This window comes from Sinocyclocheilus anshuiensis, unplaced genomic scaffold, assembly GCF_001515605.1.
Source record: "Sinocyclocheilus anshuiensis isolate Anshui unplaced genomic scaffold, SAMN03320099.WGS_v1.1 scaffold263, whole genome shotgun sequence".
Classification (NCBI taxonomy): Eukaryota; Metazoa; Chordata; class Actinopteri; order Cypriniformes; family Cyprinidae; genus Sinocyclocheilus; species Sinocyclocheilus anshuiensis.
Genome location: NW_015549593.1, coordinates 352,429 through 372,308, shown reverse-complemented (window position 1 = coordinate 372,308; position 19,880 = coordinate 352,429). Strand labels below are relative to the sequence as shown.

Here is a 19,880-nt window from a genome sequence, read left to right as displayed (position 1 = left end):
AGTTATGTTATTATAGCAGGCCAGAGCTTAACCTTCAGAGCATTGCGGAGGACTCGCATTGAGAGCTGCTTTCCCTTCCTGCTCACAAACCTGATTTAATGGTGGATAGCGGCCAGTCTCAGCATCTGGCTGTCTGAATTAGGATGTCTGGATGAAGATACGCTTTTATGCTTTGTTTACCTAATGTTTTGTGATGTTCTGTATGTGTAATTGCAAATTACAGCTACGGTCCCCAAATTTGGCATACAATCAGTGCTGATATTTGACCAAAACACAATGAAATATTTTACATTTGTGAAACTTCGCTTGTTTTACTCTGTTTGACTCAGCTGAGTGCTGATTGTGACACAATACAATTTTTTAACAGGCTGAGAAAAGAATATACAAACTAACTGATCAAATGTTGTCAGAAACAAAAGTTACTTCAGTAGGTCTCTATTTTATTTCGGTAAAATAGATTTGAAACATCCAGCCACCCCTAATGAAGAAAATGAGAAAAGACCTACTAAAATTGATTGATAAGCAACTATGATTAATAAATAAGTAACTTTTATTTATATTACACTGTTCTAGACCATTTTCGCATTTACAACATTCACAATTTAAAAAAAAGTGTTATGCAGCATCCTATAATAAAAAAAAGAAACGAAAAGAAAAAAACCCAGAAAACTTGCTAGTTAGTCACAGATTTTGGGGGGATATATTCATTCTAGAGAGCATTTGAACAGGACAGATATCTTAGTAAGACTTTAATCTTAAAGGCACAGTATGCAAGATTTGGTCATTTAGCGAATGAGGTGTAAAACTGCATCTAACTATTCGGCATGGATGAATATGGTGGTTTGAGCCGTACCGGTGTCCACGGAGTTGCAGCGATCTTATCAGAGCAAATGCCACTAATGACGCCAACCTCTCACCCCCTACAAAAAGAGAAGACATAATATAAAATATGAATATCGGTAAATAATGTCTTTGGAGCAGATACACTGCCATTCAAAATTTTGGGGTCAGTAAGATTTTTTTAAATGTTATTAAAAGAAGTTTCTTATATTTACCAAGGCTGCATTTGTTTGATCAAAAACAGTAATATTGTGAAATATTATTACAATTTAAAATAACCATTGTCTGTTTAAATATATTTTATGTAATTTATTCCTGTGATGGTAAAGCTGAATTTTCATCAGCCATTACTCCAGTCTTCAGAGTCACATGATCTTTCAGAAATCATTCTAATTTGCTGATTTGGTGCTCAAGAAACATTTCTTATTATTAATGTTGAAAACAGTTCGACCATACAGCTCAAATAAAAAATTGAGCTTGTGAATCTTGGTAAGCCAGAAGAATTCTGAATACTGATGTACTTGCTCTGTAACTTTTTGTTCATTTTTAACTCCAAAAATCTTCTGTAGCGCACTTTTATATCTGCTAAATGTAAATGTTCTGTCAATGTTTAGGAGTACACTAGAATTTTGATGACATCAAAGCAAATACACATGGAGTGAAAGCCACAAACCTCTCATTTTAATTTCACAGGGTCTTTAAGCTAAACCACGCATGCAGAGCTCTGTGGGTGTTTTTCAAACATATTTTGCTCTATTTGTGAAGCAGTGGTGTGCTATGTATGAATGATAATTAATGTGTCTGTTGTGTATGTGTATGTGTGTGTGTGTGTGTGTGTGTGTGTGTGTGTGTGTGTGTGTGTGTGTGTGTGTGTGTGTGTGTGTGTGTGTGTGTGTGTGTGTGTGTGTGTGTGTGTGTGTGTGTGTGTGTGTGTGTGTGTGTGTGTGTGTGTGTGTGTGTGTGTGTGTGTGTGTGTGTGTGTGTGTGTGTGTGTGTGTGTGTGTGTGTGTGTGTGTGTGTGTGTGTGTGTGTGTGTGTGTGTGTGTGTGTGTGTGTGTGTGTGTGTGTGTGTGTGTGTGTGTGTGTGTGTGTGTGTGTGTGTGTGTGTGTGTGTGTGTGTGTGTGTGTGTGTGTGTGTGTGTGTGTGTGTGTGTGTGTGTGTGTGTGTGTGTGTGTGTGTGTGTGTGTGTGTGTGTGTGTGTGTGTGTGTGTGTGTGTGTGTGTGTGTGTGTGTGTGTGTGTGTGTGTGTGTGTGTGTGTGTGTGTGTGTGTGTGTGTGTGTGTGTGTGTGTGTGTGTGTGTGTGTGTGTGTGTGTGTGTGTGTGTGTGTGTGTGTGTGTGTGTGTGTGTGTGTGTGTGTGTGTGTGTGTGTGTGTGTGTGTGTGTGTGTGTGTGTGTGTGTGTGTGTGTGTGTTTGTGATGGCCTGATGAATGATAATTAATGTGTCTGGTGTGTGTGTGTGTGTGTGTGTGTGTGTGTGTGTGTGTGTGTGTGTGTGTGTGTGTGTGTGTGTGTTTTTGTGATGGCCTGATGTGAGTAGCAAGAGGTTGTCATACAGGATAGATGGTCCTGTCTGCTGTTGCTGTCCTGTCTGCTAACCGAGCATGGCGTGACCATCAGGGGCCAGGACCAAATCACATCACACCTATCATAACTCATCCTGACTCGCCAGCTAAAACTCCATTCGGCTCATGAATATTAATACTTCTCTCACTACATGATGTATGTCGGATTGTGTTTTTCATTTCTGGGTCTGCGGGGGAAACTGCTTGGAGAATTTGTAAATACAGTCTCCCTGCTACCCTGCTACATTACCTGTCTGAATGGTGTCAAATCAATTTGCTAACTCCAACGCCTGTGCTTTGTGTCACAGGACCTATGAAAGCCCTGAATGGAATGGGAATTACGTGTGGGAATTGTGCCACAGGTGTGTGCCTTTGTGTCATTTGTAATATAACAAAAAAGTGTTGGAGAGGAGAACAGACACCACTCCTCTGTAAGATAGCAATGAAACACGGTTCTGGGCTTTGGGACGCACTTTTCTTTTTTAACATCCAGAGCCAGGGTCATGTTTCTGACAGACCGTTGCAGAAATCAGATAGAAAATGGATAAAAGAATGCAGACAGACGCCTTGGGCAAAGAACATGGAAAGAGGATACAATGTAAAGAGTGTGGGTTTATGTTTACAGCTGGGTGATGCAAGTAGTTATTTTGTCCGCCTCAGATGCATTCCAGCCTCTTAGCAAGGTCTTGTTGTCTGATAGGCCTTGATGAGATTTAGAACAAAGCGTCAGTCTCTTTAATATCTTACAGCTGAGCAGGAGAGGTGTGTTTTTCTATTTAAGACTGTATAGAATGTGAAGAAACCTCAGCTCAATAGACACCAGTGGAGTTCTTCAGACATGCTTCTTTAATTATACTGTTGCCTTTGTGTTCTATGAAAGCAATTTAAATCATCTATTGACAACATTTATTTATTTTTAATATTTTTTTAAACTGAAGTCAGAGCACTATGAGTAACTTTTTATGAAGTCTTTTTCCATTGACGTAAATTTAAAAGTTATTTTGTATTCTGAAGAAGTAAACATTCTGCAAGCAGCATCTGGATTGGATTTGGCCATAATCACAAAATAATTTATTATTTTGTATTATGGTTAGCTGACTGTACATTTTTCATTATATGTACACTACCATTCAAAAGTTTGGGGTCAGTAAGATTTTTTTTTTCTAAAGAAATTAATATTTTTTAATTTTGCATGGATGCATTAAATTGATCAAAAGTGGCGTTAAAGACTTACATTGTTTAAATGCTGTTCTTTTGAACAAGTTCCACAAAAATATTAAACAGCACAACTGTTTTCAACATTGATAATAATAATAATAAAGGTTTTTTTAACCGCAAATTAGCATATTAGAATGATTTCTGAAGGATCATGTGACAGTGAAGACAGTGAAGACTGAAAATTCAGCTTTGTCATCACAGAAATAAACTCAAATAAATGATTTTACATTGTAATATTATTTCACAATTGTATGTTTATTAATGTATTATCAGTCAACAAAATAGACTTCTTTCAAAATTTTACCGACCACAAATCTTTGAACTGTAGTGTATACAGTTTAATTATGCTAAATAACAGTATGTGGTGATCATTAAAATTCAGAGCTGGATCTAACATATAAATAAACATGCCTCACATGTTGTCAGCTATGCTATAGTCACTGCTAAACATCACAGAAAACTCTAGCTACTGCTGTACACCCAACTCTCACCACAATCTACAGCCATCCATAATAGATGAGCTTTAAAATGTGTGGTTTTCTATGGGGGCTCAGCACCGCTTTAATGAGTTCTACTTCCAGGCGATGTGAAATCTGAAGCATTTCAGGTGAGTATTACTGTCTTATTCATTTGCCTCAGAGCAAGTGTTTAGTTTAGTTGTTATTGTTTACAGAGGGAATGTTCATAATGTCTCGTTTTGCTGCTTGACGTGTTTTAGATTGCACCGAAGGGTTTCATTATTAACCTCCCCATTAAATCCAGTCTCCAGTTAGCTATTGTTGTGTTAAGTGTTATGTAAATGAAGGGTTTCATTATCGGGAAAGTGTGGTCATTTAGATTTGTTAACACTGTATTGATTTCTGTGCATCACAGTGGTCTCCACTAACCTTAGCTTCAAGTACATATAAAGATATGAAGCGTATCCACACAAACCTTTCTGAGAGTTCACAGTCGAATAAAATCGCTTGAAATGCTGGATTTGATTGATTTACTTTCACACAGATCCTACTTAATGGTCTTCTCAAGAAAGAAATGCCTTTCTTTAGCAAAATTGCTGTCATTAGGCAAATGCTACTTCAGCTACCCTTACAGGTACACTGCTAACCCTGTGATTTTCACCAGAGGAGGCCAAAGTGAGCAGCTGAAGAAAAGTATTTTTCTTCATGTATGTATGTATTAGAGACCAAAAACAGAAAACACTTTCATTTGTTATAGTTTAATTTGCCTCTCTCTCTGCTAAAAAGAAAAAGAGTTAAGGCAGCCTAGTTGGTTAGATGGTCTCCCATCACTGATTGATGGTTTTATTAGGGGTACTTTTAAGCATGGTCAGAAATCCGTTTTTCATACAATGACAAAACTCACTGCTTAAATATAATTAATATATGTAGAAATTAACTTGCTGGCCACAACCATTTCTCCTTGTTGCAGTATTAACTTCTTTCATACCATGTTATTTCAACACTATGACTGACATTAATGACGTTGAGCAGGTGGTGGAATAGTAACTTGCAAATAATCGGTTCAGAATTGAATTAATGTCTGATTATTACTATGAATAACAATCATGCTGTTGAGGACTTCGCTATTTTTGTTCCCCTTTGTTTTGCTGTTTACAGATGATTGATTCAGTCGCAGATTCCCTTATGCATCCTACCCTGTGTTTCCCCTGGGATACTAGAGCACATGCACACTCTTCAAAACTGTGCAAACTAAAAGATGATAAATTAAATTTGTATGTTTATAGAATTAATACAGTAGCAGAACAGTATACAGTATATTTTATAGCATGCTAGTCTGCTTATTTTACTCAAGAGCATGTCCATGTCATGCTAACAAGAAACTATACTTCTAACCAAAGGTCATGAGCTGTAGTTCCAACCACACAACTTGTGCTACTGTTTCTGAATGTTCATTGAAACCATATCATTGAACTAGGTTGCTAATGACTGAACTTGCGACCATAGTAGACTAACAGTGCTTTTGGGAAACGCACCCCTGAATGGGAAACCAGCCAACCAAGCTTGACAACCAGCTAAACACCAGCTTGGTCAGGCTGGGAGACCAGCTAGACCACCTAAACCAGCTAAAAACCAACCTTATTGGGCTGTATTTATCATAACAACAGATTTAGTAAAAGAGTCAGCTTAAAAGGATAGTTCATCCAAAAATGAATATTCTGTCATCATTTATTCACCCTCAAGTTGTTCCAAACCTGAATGAGTTTCTTTCTTCTGTTGAACACAATAGATACTTTATAGAATGTTGGCAACCAGTTGCCTGTAGCCATTTACATCCACAGTATTTTTTCATACTATAGAAGTCAATGGCTACTGGCAACTGCTTGGTTACCAACATACTTCAAAATATCTTCTTTTGTGTTCAAAATTATGACAGAGATTTCATTTTGGGGAGATAGCTCATCACCTAGGTGCATCTACTGGCCAAAAATGCTAATATTTTCAGACACTGATCAATCCATGTCACCTCAGAAGACTTATTAGTTTAGCTATAAAGTGAGGCTTAACAGGCTGTGTTATGGCTGGCATGATCACCCTATGATTTTACACTTACATTCCCTCTGTCTTTCACACACTCACACAAAGGTATATGAAGAGATAAGCAGTTGGTTTTGGATTTACTAGCATACCTGGGTAAGCAGATGCTTTTCTCTGCGTGATATTCAATCAGAGCATGTTTATCAGTTCTTCTGTAATGTTGTTTGTGGTTCATTTTACTCTGCGGGCACAAACTGAAGTAATTGTTTCTACATTAAATGTTGTCACAACAGCAAACTAATAATCTGAGTTCTGTTAATTTGCTCTTCTGGGATTGAGTAATTCCGAATGAACGTGAATAAGATAATATGCTTATAATAAATCTACTGATCACTTTTGTTAAGAGTCTTAATGAATTCCATAAAACTACAATAAATATTTCTGAAGTCATTACTAACATAGAGACAAAGATTAAATGTCTTAATAATACATGCCAAGCTAGTTTAATAAGACTAAAGGAATTACGAGTAGACACTAGTATTTGCTGAGGCAAATATTGAAGCTACTACAGTTCTGCCTCAGCTGTCTGAATGCACAATCATCTGTTTATTTCATATTTTTGGAGCATATTCTAATTTCCTGGTTCTGTCAATAAAAACAAAAAATGAAGAAGCTGAGTTGTCATCTGCTTTGTTCAGTAGATGGACGAGTGTCATTTCATATCTTAGGAGTTTCAATTTTGTTTGTCTCCATATAAACCTCTTTTCTCAGCTCAAGAGGAAGTAACGTTTCTTCTAAGCCAGCGGTTCTCATCCACTGGCTCAGCCTCAGCAAACTTCCAGTACAGGTTGACTTAAAAGTATTTAAATGAATAAATTATTCTAATGAATATAATTATCATTATAGCATCCATATAGTAACATATTGTGATAATTTATCAGTAATCTATCTTTATTTAACAATGTACAAACATGCTATAAAATATGCCATTCAAACATGTACAAGGACGTACATGATGTATTGTTAATTATGGCAGCAAAGCAAAAACAGAAAGGTTTGTGAGTCTCAGATATGGAAATGAGGAAAAGCGCAGCAAAGTGGGTCAACATGTAAAAATCAATAAAAAGTGTGAAATTTTATGATAACATGTAAACAATACACCTTATACAGAAAGGACTTCGCCTGGTCGCTTTAATATTTCAATTTATGCACTGTTTTTGTCCTGTCTCCCCAGAGTCAAAGCCAACAATTCACTGCAGCCTGTGCTCCTCCAGGGCTGTAGTACCTCAGGGAAGCAATGAGTGAGAAGCTAAGCGTAGAAAAGCTAAGAGCACTTGCCACTCTTCCTGACGGAGCTGTCTCCTCTCATGAGTGGATCACATTCTTAATAAACGTGTTACCTCACACTCTGAGCGGCCGCAGGTGATGTATATGTGGATGTGGCAGTGGGGGGTGCTCGCTGTCACGGTTAGACATGGAAACTTAAATTTGTTTCCCATAGCACCCGTAGTATTTTGGGTAGGGCTAGTAGCTGCAATCCCACATAATCAATAATTCATTGACTAACATACACTTGGCTAAGTTCAGTCAAACACTCTGTGACCAGCTCAAACTTCAGGGGACATGTTTGGATTTAAAGAGTCAGTTGTTGTGTTAGCGCTCATGGTCCCTCAGTACAGTAGCTGTAAGCTAAACTCTGTTTTTGTACTTGCCATTTTCCTGGTCTTTCTGGGAGCATCTGACTCCCAAAGCGAAGCACAAACAGACTCTCTGCCTAAATATAACAATTTCATCACTGTGTCATCACCAACAGTTTAGCTACACACAGAGTGTTCTGTTTATGTGTTTGTGTTGGCCATGAGTACGGTATCATGCTAGTAGGCCAGCATTTAGTAATGGTCAACATTTCTGACAGTAAGTTATTCTTCGTATAACAGCACAGAAAAGTCAAAACATGTCATATAATAACACTTAAAAGCCATATTCTAGATGTCACTCTGTGCATGTATCTCTGTGTATGGTTTTAGCAATTATTTACTGCATTACTGTTGGGTTTTCACTTCACTTTTATTCATCCTTGACCCTGAGATGAGTAGCTCTTGTCCTCATGTGTCCTTTTCATGACGCTGAGAAATATTACTGCTCTAGATGGCATTTCACATAATTCAACAAATCTTTCTTTGCAGAGCAGGAAGAGATGATAGCTACCTGCCTGGTTAGAAGACACTTCAGATGAAGCGTAAGCCGAGCAGATGCTTTAATTTGTATTGTCAGCATGCTTTTTCATCTGAGCCGTTTATACACTCATGAGAATATGAGACTTATATACTTAGTTGTTTTTACATAATAAAAAAATGCTGGCTTGGACATTACAAATGCTGTTTGGAGGGCACATAGATAACTGCAGTAATGTTCTAATTAACTAGATAAACTGCCTAAAAGATTCACATAAATGACATAAAACAAATAAATCAAGCCTCTTTATTTATAGATTTTTTTAAAAGTTAACAATTACAATGACAATATTTATTATGCTTTAATGGTACCTAGGGGTGCAAGTGGAATCACAATGCGGTTCAGATTATTTAGTAATTTTGCACATTATAAACAAGCTGAAATTTTTAGAAAAAAGAAAGAAAGAAAGAAAAAGAAAGTTACAAAATGTTACAAAAATACTGATGAAGGAGCAATTTTTAAAAACTCAAAGGGGCAGAAGGCCTAGAAGGACCTTTGTGTGAAAAGGTTTTCTGAAGAAAACTGGATTTAGATCAGCTGAAGATACTTTTTTGGGTGGTGATGAGCCTTGAAGTTGTAGGCTACTGTGAATCATATTCAGAACCATAAGATGCGTCATTCATGTCCATTCATGTGCCCATGGCTCCACCTGCTGCTGGAATAGCTGAACAATTTGAAGAACGTTTGAAATTTATTTGTTTGGTCAGTACAGGGCAACATATCTGTACAAAACTTATTATGGTAAGAATAGCTTCTACCAAAATACCATAGTTAATACTATTGTCGTTACTGATGTACAAATTTAATTACATTAGTACAGTAGTTTCAGTAAGGCATTTAGTGGCTACAGTGCAGCCCACGTCATCAAAACCGCGACAGCGGCGGGTGTTTGTGTTCATGTGAAAGTGAAGCCGGCGAATTAAATGAAATAAGGCGCTGCCATATAATAAGATGGAAAGAACTCTGTGTGAAACACATGGTAAGTACCGTACTCTCGTTTATCACGGTGTAAAGAATTGCCATTGAGCAATTTTACTCTGTAAGAAGTTTGTGTTTGTAAGCTGTATAGCTCCAGTTGTAGGTAACGTTAGACTTCTGATGCATTTATGCGACAGTACAGATTAAGTTCCTCTTTGTTTAACAAGGCAAAGGGCTAATTCGACTTGTGTTATTCAGGCGGTACATGCTTATTGAAGACTGGTGTAAAGGAAGGACCGAATAAGGGCAAAAGTTTCTATATTTGCACCGCGCGTGATGCAACGCCCTGCAACTTTACACTGCCTACAGAGTGAGTGTATACACACCTTTAAATGCATTATAATAATAAAAGTCTAATTTTATTTTCACAATATTTATGGACCCAGAACAAGTGGTTTTGTTTATTTAAATCAAATGTGCATGAGTTCATGTGTGTTGCCCTTCTCTGAGTTCATGTATGTTCTTCAGGATCCCACCATCTCACTGCCTTCAGCATGAGGACTCCATGGTTGAACTTCAGTCACTAATTTACAATGAAAAACAGGACGAATACAAGTAAGGGTTATACTATATATCTATCTGCTGTGAGAATGAAAATTCATAGTGTTGGGGAGCACAGATCCAGTACAGATCGATATGAACAATGAAGAACCATTAGTCATAACATTACTAATCATAAGAAAGTGTCATAATGTAGGTTGTTGTAAGGTTAGTCATAAATCCTGGACCACCCTTCATTGACCGTCTCCAAACTTTTCTAGGCACAATCCTTGTAATTGACTATTAGATGGAAAAATGAAAGCTAAAGAGGAAAGGATTCTGAATCCACACCGTTAATACTTTATTTCTTTCATAATCAGGTTGTTTTATCGCTGTCTACATGGAAAGACTGAAGGACAGAAGTGGTGTGGTTGTGTTCCATGGAGAGAGGTAGATGTGTATTGTCTAAAATTAGCATATTTTTTATTAGCATGCATGTGTGTGTATATATATATATATATATATATATATATTCATATATTTCTTGCCACAATTCTTTACAACCTGCAGAAAGACCCTGAGAAAAGGGCTGATTTGTCAGACAAAGATCTTCAATCTTCCAGCCTCACTCCTGTCAGAAACCCTTTCAAAGTCAAGACAAAACACAACAAATCTTCAGAATGCAAGAGGGATCCAGATGCTGCAAAGGATAGAGATGAGATCAGTGGTGAAAATAAACATGTGAACGGTAAATATCATGGTAGTGCTAAAAAGAAAGAAGAGCGTTCCAAGACAGAGGTAGAAGGGAATAACAGGAATGGGTCAGATGGTCATAGTGGCTTGAACAGAGAGGGGAAAGACTCTGGAGGTTCCGAGTCTTGGAGGAACAAGACACTTCCTGCTGGGATGAAGATAAAGAAGAGAGTGTCTAATGATGAGAGGCTGAGGAGCAAAGCAGAGGACGGGGCATGTCCTGAGAGTCCAAACTCTGTGAATGAAAGTGTTCAAAGACCGAGTGAATCTAAGACCAGCCTCAAAGACCAGCAAGAGAAGAAGCCTACAAAAACAGGCAGCTCTCCACAAATCCCCTCAAAGAGCTCATCTGCATGTGATAAGAAAGCTTCAGTAGAGAATGAAACAAAGGATGATCACTCAAACAAGCAAAGCACAGCTAATTTAAAATCAGTTACTGATAAAACTCAAAGCCTTCAGAGCAAGAGCAGCTCACCCTCATACACCACATCACAGGATGTGCCAGTTTCTGAAAAGCCCACAGCACTTAATTTTCAGAAGACGGTACCAAACCAGAGTCAGGCAAAGGACCAGAAAGACATAGCACGGTTCGGTGAGTGGAGCGATGAGGAGGATGATGTTCAGCTGGTGTCGGTACAGCCTCCCACCCAGCAGAGTGCTCCGACTTCAGCCACACCTGTTCAAAAAACGCTCACCTCTTTCCCTGGTTTCCAGCCTGCTTCTAAAGTCCAGGGTCGGTCTGAGGACCCCAGAGCCCTCCACAGCCATCTCTCAGCCCAGCTCAAGCAGAAGAAGGTTTCTCATCCTTTACTGCTTTGTTGTTAGTTAGTTAATATTATGTGATACTTATAATAATAGTGATATATTACAAATTTGATTTAGCTGGTTATACTTAAGATTCAACACTCAGTTTTTATCCCTCTGTATGTGCTCTATATTTCCTAGGCCACTCTTTCAGTGGTGAATGTGTCAGCTCTGCCAGATAAAGGAGAGCGTTTGAAGAGTCAGGTGAAGGAGCTGGAAGAGTCTCTGGAGTCTCTGAGCCTGACCACAGCTTCTCTGTCTGGTGAGATACATTTTATTTTTTGGTCATTGAAAGTCATTATTTTGTCGAGATCTACACTGCCGTTCAAATGTTTAGGATCTGTAAGATTTGTAATGTCTCTTCTGCTCATCAAGGCTGCATTAATTTAATCAGAAATACAGAAGAAAAAAAAAGTAATATTGTGAAATATTATTACAATTTAAAATAATGGTTTTCTATTTTAATATATTTTAAAATATAATTTATTCCTGTGATCAAAGCTGATTTTTCATCATCATTAGTCATTACTCCAGTCTTCAGTGTCACATGATCCTTCAGAAATCATTCTGATATGCTGATTTATTATCAATGTTGGAAACAGTTTTGCTGCTTAATATTTTTTTGGAACCTGTGATACTTTTGTTCAGGATTCTTTGATGAATAAAAAAGTTAAAAAGTACAGCATTCAGAAATCTTTTGTAACAATATATACATCACTACTGTTCAAAAGTTTGGGGTCAGTAATTTTTTATTTTATTTTTTTTAAAGAAATGAAAAATGCTTTATTCAGCAAGGATATGTTAAATTAATAATAAAAAAGTGATAATAAAGACTTATATTGTTAGAAAATATTTCTATTTTAAAATAAGCACTGTTCTTTTTAACTTTATTCATCAAATATTCTTGAAAAATGTATCAGAGGCTCCAAAAAAAATAAAAATTAAGCAGCAGAACTGTTTCCAACATTGATAATAAATCAGCAAATCAGAATGATTTCTGATGGATCATGTGACACTGAAGACTGGAGTAATGGCTGATGAAAATTCAGCTTTGCATCACAGAAATAAATTATATTTTAAAGTATATTTAAATAGAAAATCATTATTTTAATGGTTATAATATTTTACAATATTACTGTTTTTTTCCCCTGAATTTTTAGTCAAATAAATGCAGCCGTGATGAACAGAAGAGACTTCTGTAAAACACATTAAAAATCTTACTTATCCCAAACTTTTGAACAGCAGTGTTTCTATAAGTTATTCAGTATACATGAGTTCATACATACTATGACTTGAATGTACATCCTCTATTATGAGTATGTTTTATTTTCCAAATTAAAATTAATTTAGCTGTTTTATGGGGAGGAATACGCTACAGTTCAAAAGTTTGGGGCCAGTAAGTTTTGTTTTAAAGAAATTAATACATTTATTTTGCAAGGATACATTAAAATAATAAAAAGTGACAAATGCATCTATAATGTTACAAAATATTTCCATTTAAAATAAATACTGTTCTTTTGAACTTTCTATTCATCCAAGAATCCTGAAAAAATTACGGTTTCCACAAAACAATTAACCAGCACGACCAGCACTGTTTTTAACATTGATAATAATAATTAATGTTTCTTGAGCAACAAATCAGCATATTAGAATGATTTCTGAAGGATCATGTGAGACTGAAGATTAGAATAATGGCTGCTGAAAATTCAGTTTTGCCATCACAAGAATAAATTACATTTTAAAATAGATTTAAATAGAAAACATTTATTTAAATTGTAATACAATTCCACAGTATTACTCTATTTTACAGCATTTTTGATCAAATAAATGCAGCTTTGGTGACCACAAGACATTTCTTTCAAAAACATTTAAAAAACCGAACTGTCCCCAAGTATTGTGTAAATGTTAGGGTGATATTACTGTCCTGATATCATAATTAAGGCAAAAGCCTCATTATGGAGATACATTTGAAAATAAAACCTTGTGTGATTTAGCATAATTTTTTATTATTTGTTAGGCAAAAAATATTGTAACATAATTGCAGTTTATCAATATTTGAAGAACTACTCAAAATCAAGTGGCCTAACTAACTTGTATGGAGAAAAAAAAAAACATAAAACAGGAAACAATATTATAGTGAGGACCCCTGCAGATCCTTGTGACCATGTGTCAACATCAGTAAGTTTCTTAGATCATCAGATAATTTGACCTTTTTCATGGCATGTCAAGGTTTATTCAGGTTGTAAAATGCTCCCTAAAAACATGATGTTTATGAAATAATAATTAATAATAATTCAGCTTGATAAACTTATTACTCTCATAGTGAGGAAATATTGAAATTAATTTAAATGAAATCATTTCACTATTTAAATATAGAGTCTCAAGATAAAGACAAATCACAGGCAGAACATAAAGCAGCACACAGCCATTCCAATCCATTCAGTCGTCCTGGAGGCACCATCCTCCTGCCCACAGCTCCAGCTCCCATGTTGAAGGAATCCTCTAGTAGCTCACTGCGCCTGAACTTGAGCCAAGGCTACTCCCAGATGTTTGGAGGTATAATGTTTAATCTCATTCTTCTCCTGCAATTTGGTGTTTCTGTGCCCATTTCATTAGTAAGTGTATTGATGTACTAATTTGGCCGGTTGTCTCTGCAGTCAATGCTCAGAACCAGGCTTTCTATGGTGGCAAGATGACTGAGAACAGACTGCTGGCTGTCCGCAATGCCACCACTGAGGCCATCGACCATCTGCACGACTCGCTGGAGTCCTGCCCTACAGAAGACACCGAGTCACCGGATCCCAAAGGAATCAAAGTAAGTCAGCTCATGCTATAAACAGTATTATTTTGTTAATCCCTTTCGTTATTAAAATATTTAACGGGGAACTCAGTGACCAACTTTAAAGTTGTATACACATAATACCATCAAAAGCAAAATATTGATGATATTGATGAGTATATGGTATGTATCATCCCAATTTTTAAAGTGTTTGAAACTTGTTTTGGAAACAGCTTTAAGAGAGATGAGCATAATTTGTTAATTTTACATTTTTGTGCAATTATTGGAATGGTTACATTTTTTTTTAAGTTAATAAGATGGTTTAAATTATGTAAGTGTCACTTCACATCATTTATACTATAACTTTAAACAAGTTGAACTATAACTGTCATGATGATCTTGCTTCACAAGGTGGAGCTGTTGCCTCATCAGAGGAGAGCTCTGGCCTGGCTGCTGTGGAGAGAGACACAGAAACCATGTGGAGGAATTTTGGGTAATACTCAGTACTCTTATAAGATGAATTGATGTTTTTAATTTAAGATATTTATGTAGTGTATTTTTGATATATTTTATTTATTTAGCTGGTCATTATATAAAAAAGTCCTGACAGGATGATCAGGACCCCATTGTGACACGGAGGTGTTTTGTATCACCCTGTCAGAGTTTTGCAACATTATCTCAATTATTACATGGATAATTGCCAAATAAAAGAGTGGACACTAAATCTTGATTTTTTTTTATTATATGAAAAAAGTGATATGAAAGTAATGCAACTAGCTGAGCTATGTAGAAAAATGGTTGCCTGAGTTTATGGTTTAACGGTAATTGCCTGAACTGTGTAATAATCCATTATAATGCAGGAAAACTCCTGAGGCCTATTGTTAAACTACATCTGATTCAGTTCATTCTCCACTATGAAATTAAAAGTCCATATACCCTTTTCACATTTCCAGGGTTTTTAAAGACAGAAGCTGACATATTTGGGAGAATTTATAAAAAAAATTATTTATATATATTAAAAAAAAAACATAAAAAAACTAGACTTACGATGTTGAATTTTTTTTTTTATATATATATATTATATTATTATTTTTTAAGCTGATGACATGGGCCTGGGGAAGACCCTCACAATGATCTCCCTCATTCTGTCTCAGAAGAAGAAGGATGAAAAACTGGAGAAATGGATCTCTAAAAAGGGTATCCATCACTGATTAATAGCTCACAATCTTAGATCTTCAGTTTGTCTGTGTGTTTGTGTGTGTGTTTTATCTGATCAGAACTTTCTGCAGAGTCTGATGTTTGCTGTTGTGTACTCTAACAGATTCAAGATTGTATATATCATAATTACCATCCTCAGATTCAACCATAGTGGCTTCTCAGGGGACATTGATCATCTGTCCTGCTTCTCTGTTGCATCACTGGAAGAAAGAGATTGACAAGCGTGTGAAGAGTAGTCGCCTCAGTGTGTATTTGTACCATGGTCCCAACCGACAGAGGAGTTCAAGCGTGTAGGCCACACACTTACATACACACCAACAACAGACTGATCATACACGCATATATCTGTGAAGCATGTAGCAAACCATACATGCTGTCTGACTACTTAAATGCTTTTCCACAAATTTGCCAAAAATTATCTGGGCACTTCAGTTGCACTTAAAATTGCTATTACATTAAATACAAAATATCAAACCATCTGGCACCATGTGACACTTACTTATTTATTCCTTCGTTCCTTCCTTCTGTTCGTCTTTCCTTCTTTCCAGCAAGCAGCAGGTCACAAATTTAGTGAATCTATGAAGTCAGGACCTTCATTTTTACTACATTTATTTTAAAATAAATGCCATTGGGTTGTTGGTATTGGTTATTTCATATTTTGTTTCACAATGCAATGGCATTCAAACACTTTTTGGGGTCACTGCATGCGTGCAATAGTTCACATATCAGCCCCTTTCCAAATGGCAATAAGCTGTCATAAGTTAAACTTTTTATGTGTCTCACTTTTTGCTTTTGTTTGTTGCCTTGCTTAATCTCTCATCCTCTCTTGCCAATCTGTCTCTCCACCAGCCTTGCTGAGCATGACGTGGTGATCACCACATACAGTCTGGTCTCTAAGGAGATCCCTGTGCAGAAGGAGGATGCGGAGAAACCGTCTCAGGACTCCGATCATGTGGTATGGATAGTGACCTTAACATTTGAATGATGTTTGAGAGTCTGGACCTGTTAATTTTGTTGTCTAAGCACCACTCATAAGACCATCTTCCAGCTTAAGTAGTTACTTTCTTCTGGTTATAGGCCTCAGACCTGCCTCCTCTTTTACTTGTTTCCTGGGCACGTGTGATTCTTGATGAAGCTCATAACATTAAGAATCCTAAAGTCCAGACATCCATGGCGGTGTGTAAGCTGCGGGCCCGATCCCGCTGGGCTGTTACCGGGACCCCCATTCAGAACAACCTGCTGGATATGTATTCACTGCTTAAGTATGTTCAGCTTTCCACCACATAATCACACTAACCAGCCCTTTATAGCTATATTTTGAGACATTTAAATTTAACAATATCTTTTATTCAGACAGGCTGCAAAATGTGTAGGCATAAGGCAGCATTCTACCCATTTTGTTTTTGTGTAGCCTGGACAGAAAAAAACATGGCTTTTGATATTTACATTCCTTATCTAAATCCCATATGTCTGTTTGAAATCTGATTTAAAATAAACAAATTTTGGAATGTTGTTTTTTTTTGTGTTTTTTTTGCATTTGGCAGACGCTTTTATCCAAAGCAACTTCAAGCTATACATTTTATCAGTTCTTGCATTGCCTCAGATATCTAGCACATGATCTTGCATTGCTGGCGTCATGCTCACGCTACGCGTCTCAGTCTGAACAGTCATACCTGACTTTTATTTTTTTTATCATAGTTCAGGCCACACACTGCTCAATGGTGTCTGGGTACACACATTTTCACTCTTTCCTCGTATGGTGATTTAAAAAAAAAAAAATGGTTCTGGGCACAGCATGCTGGAGCATGAGACAACATGTGTATGAATGTGTAAAATGTCTCAAGACATTTACCCGTGTTTTAAAATAATCTATGGGTAATTCAAAATGTTTTTTGTAATTTCTCATGTTTTGTTTCTTTTTAAACTCCTTAGTAAAGGATGGGATTGGAAGTGAAGGTGATTTTGTGTGGCAGACTACTTGAACTGCTGTTGTTTTTACACATTCTGTGCAGGTTTTTGAGATGCTCTCCATTTGATGAGTATAAGCTGTGGAAGGCTCAGGTGGATAATGGCTCAAAGAGAGGAGGAGAGAGACTGAACATCCTCACCAGAGCGCTGCTTCTTCGCAGGACCAAAGATCAGCGGGATGCTACTGGAAAACCACTGGTACACACACACACACACACACACACACACACACACACAAACACAATGTTTATTTCCCATAGTTTCAAAAGCTGGAAATATCAAGGACATTTTAGGCCTGGAAATTAATGTGGAAAATGTAATTTCTATACTAAGTATACATTTTCTTGTCAATTAATTTAATCGACTAGACATTGCTCTTTGTAAGTGTAACGCCTGTTTCACACATACTCCGTATGCAGTCCAAGTGCGTTATGTATGCGGTGCATAAGCAGGATGGACTCATTGTAGTGTGAACGCTCTAATCCGTTAACATGGGTGCGGAAAAAATGTGCACTGCATACACACTGCAGATGGAGTATGTGTGAAACAGGCATAATCGTTATAAAATCTGAAGTGATCTGTAATCACACTTTCATTAAAAATCATTGGTCACCTGAAGGAATCCTGTCATGTTTGTTCTGTTTCAGGTGTCTCTGCCTGATCGGACCTGTGAGGTTCACAGGCTGAAGCTGTCTGAAGATGAACAGGCTGTATATGATGTTGTGTTTGCACAATCCAGGTAGGCCTATACCATGTCACTGGACCACCATCTGTATGTATATTCAGTAAATTTGTTGGATTTTGTATACATGATGTCATTGTTTTGTCTTCTTCCTCCTCAGGTCTACACTCCAGAGCTATCTTAAGAGACACGAAGAAGGAAACACCAAAAAAGGGGACAATAGCAATCCTTTTGAGAAAGGTTAGCATTCTCTGTCACCACCCCATATCGTAAGCAAATATAGAATATAGTTGAACATAGTTCAGGGCTCGTGTGGGAATGTTTATGTAATGATACAGGAAAAGAAGGTAATTGGCAGCTCATTTGTGTTTGTGTCTCAGTTGCAAGGGAATTCGGGATGTCTCAGCAGGACTCGCTGTCTTCCTCTCAGCAGCCTCAGGCCTCCAGCACCATCCACATCCTGTCACTGCTGTTGCGTCTCAGGCAGTGCTGCTGCCACCTGTCTCTGCTCAAGAAGGTGATGTTCTTTCTCTGTCTCACACACACTTTCTACACTTGTTCACGAACTGACAGTGTGTATGATGTGTTTTTCCAGACTCTAGATCAGTCGGAGCTGCAGGGGGATGGTGTAGCTCTGTCTCTAGAAGAGCAGCTGTGTGCTCTGTCTCTGTCTGAGCCCTCAGACTCTGACCCTAAAGACACTGTGTCCCTCAACGGCAGCTGCTTCTCCTCTGAGCTCTTCCAGGACACTCGTGAAAGCACTAAGGTCAGTATCCTCTGCCGTACAATGCTGTGTCTAATGTTTCTGTGGTATATGGCCATGTGCAAATATGCTCTTTGTGATGACGTTATTATTTATTTCAGGTTTCAGCCATTCTGACTGAGTTGAGAGAAATTAGAAAGAAAAATCAAAAAAGGTATGACAACTGCAGTTTCTTTGTAGGTAAACAATGAAACCTTTAAATATCTTCTGATCTGCATTTGGGTCTTATTGTCAGTGAATCCACATTAATGATTCTTCTGTGTAGGAATTCATGAAATGGAGTTTTGAAGGGAAAATAAAATTCTTTCTAGATAAACTTATGCTAGTGTTTTTTCCACTGAGGTTGAAGTCATTAGAAGACAAGTCGCAAGTTTCAACATATGTTTTCTTCTCTATGTGTTTTATCTGAATGACTAATTACAAAGTCAGACTATCATTCTTTCATTCTGACTTCAGTTATGTATTATATTGAGATTCCTTACCCAACGCCAGTTTCTACTTTTTGTAATTTGTCAATTTTGAACCCTGCTTGGCAGTGTGATTGTGTCTCAGTGGACCAGCATGCTGCACATTGTTGCTGTTCATTTGAAGAAAATGGGCCTGAAGTTTGCGGTAATTGATGGCACCGTCAATCCCAAACGCAGAATGGACCTAGTGGAGGAGTTCAACACTAACCCTAAAGGACCACAGGCATGTGGCTTATTCCTTCACATTCAGAACTCAGAGGGTCTGACTTTTAATTTACTGTGATGTATTCATGTAATTTATTTTAATAATTGTAATCTTAGTGACTGCTAATGTGTTTAGTGACTTTGCCCACTGAAATTAGGAAGCATTATGTTCATTGTTGGTTTTGATATTGTAGGTGATGCTGGTGTCTCTGTGTGCTGGAGGTGTGGGCATCAATCTGATTGGAGGCAATCATCTGTTTCTCATTGACATGCATTGGTAAGCCACTTCATAGATCCTCAAAAGGTATTAAAGGGGTCATATGATGCGATTTCAAGTTTTCCTTTCTCTTTGGAGTGTTACAAGCTGTTCGTGAATAGATAAGATCCCTGAAGTTGCAAAGACTAAAGTCTCAAAACCAAAGAGATATTC

General features: G+C 37.2%; 1 protein-coding gene across 1 annotated transcript in view; it reads left to right on the top strand.

The window, feature by feature from the left end:
• Positions 1-9,108: 9,108 nt before the first annotated feature.
• The window catches only part of LOC107658229 (transcription termination factor 2-like), a 12,760-nt gene continuing 1,988 nt past the window's right edge, over positions 9,109-19,880 (top strand). Inside the window, exons 1-21 of the mRNA XM_016446693.1 lie at positions 9,109-9,333; positions 9,531-9,642; positions 9,801-9,887; positions 10,193-10,262; positions 10,383-11,360; positions 11,511-11,631; positions 13,746-13,925; positions 14,027-14,184; positions 14,560-14,641; positions 15,247-15,345; positions 15,506-15,656; positions 16,216-16,321; positions 16,444-16,628; positions 17,379-17,532; positions 17,982-18,073; positions 18,177-18,256; positions 18,397-18,533; positions 18,612-18,782; positions 18,881-18,933; positions 19,316-19,469; positions 19,645-19,727. Coding sequence (XP_016302179.1) covers positions 9,306-9,333; positions 9,531-9,642; positions 9,801-9,887; positions 10,193-10,262; positions 10,383-11,360; positions 11,511-11,631; positions 13,746-13,925; positions 14,027-14,184; positions 14,560-14,641; positions 15,247-15,345; positions 15,506-15,656; positions 16,216-16,321; positions 16,444-16,628; positions 17,379-17,532; positions 17,982-18,073; positions 18,177-18,256; positions 18,397-18,533; positions 18,612-18,782; positions 18,881-18,933; positions 19,316-19,469; positions 19,645-19,727 — 3,281 coding nt within the window. The 5' untranslated portion in view covers positions 9,109-9,305. The remainder of the gene's footprint in view (positions 9,334-9,530; positions 9,643-9,800; positions 9,888-10,192; positions 10,263-10,382; positions 11,361-11,510; positions 11,632-13,745; positions 13,926-14,026; positions 14,185-14,559; positions 14,642-15,246; positions 15,346-15,505; positions 15,657-16,215; positions 16,322-16,443; positions 16,629-17,378; positions 17,533-17,981; positions 18,074-18,176; positions 18,257-18,396; positions 18,534-18,611; positions 18,783-18,880; positions 18,934-19,315; positions 19,470-19,644; positions 19,728-19,880) is intronic.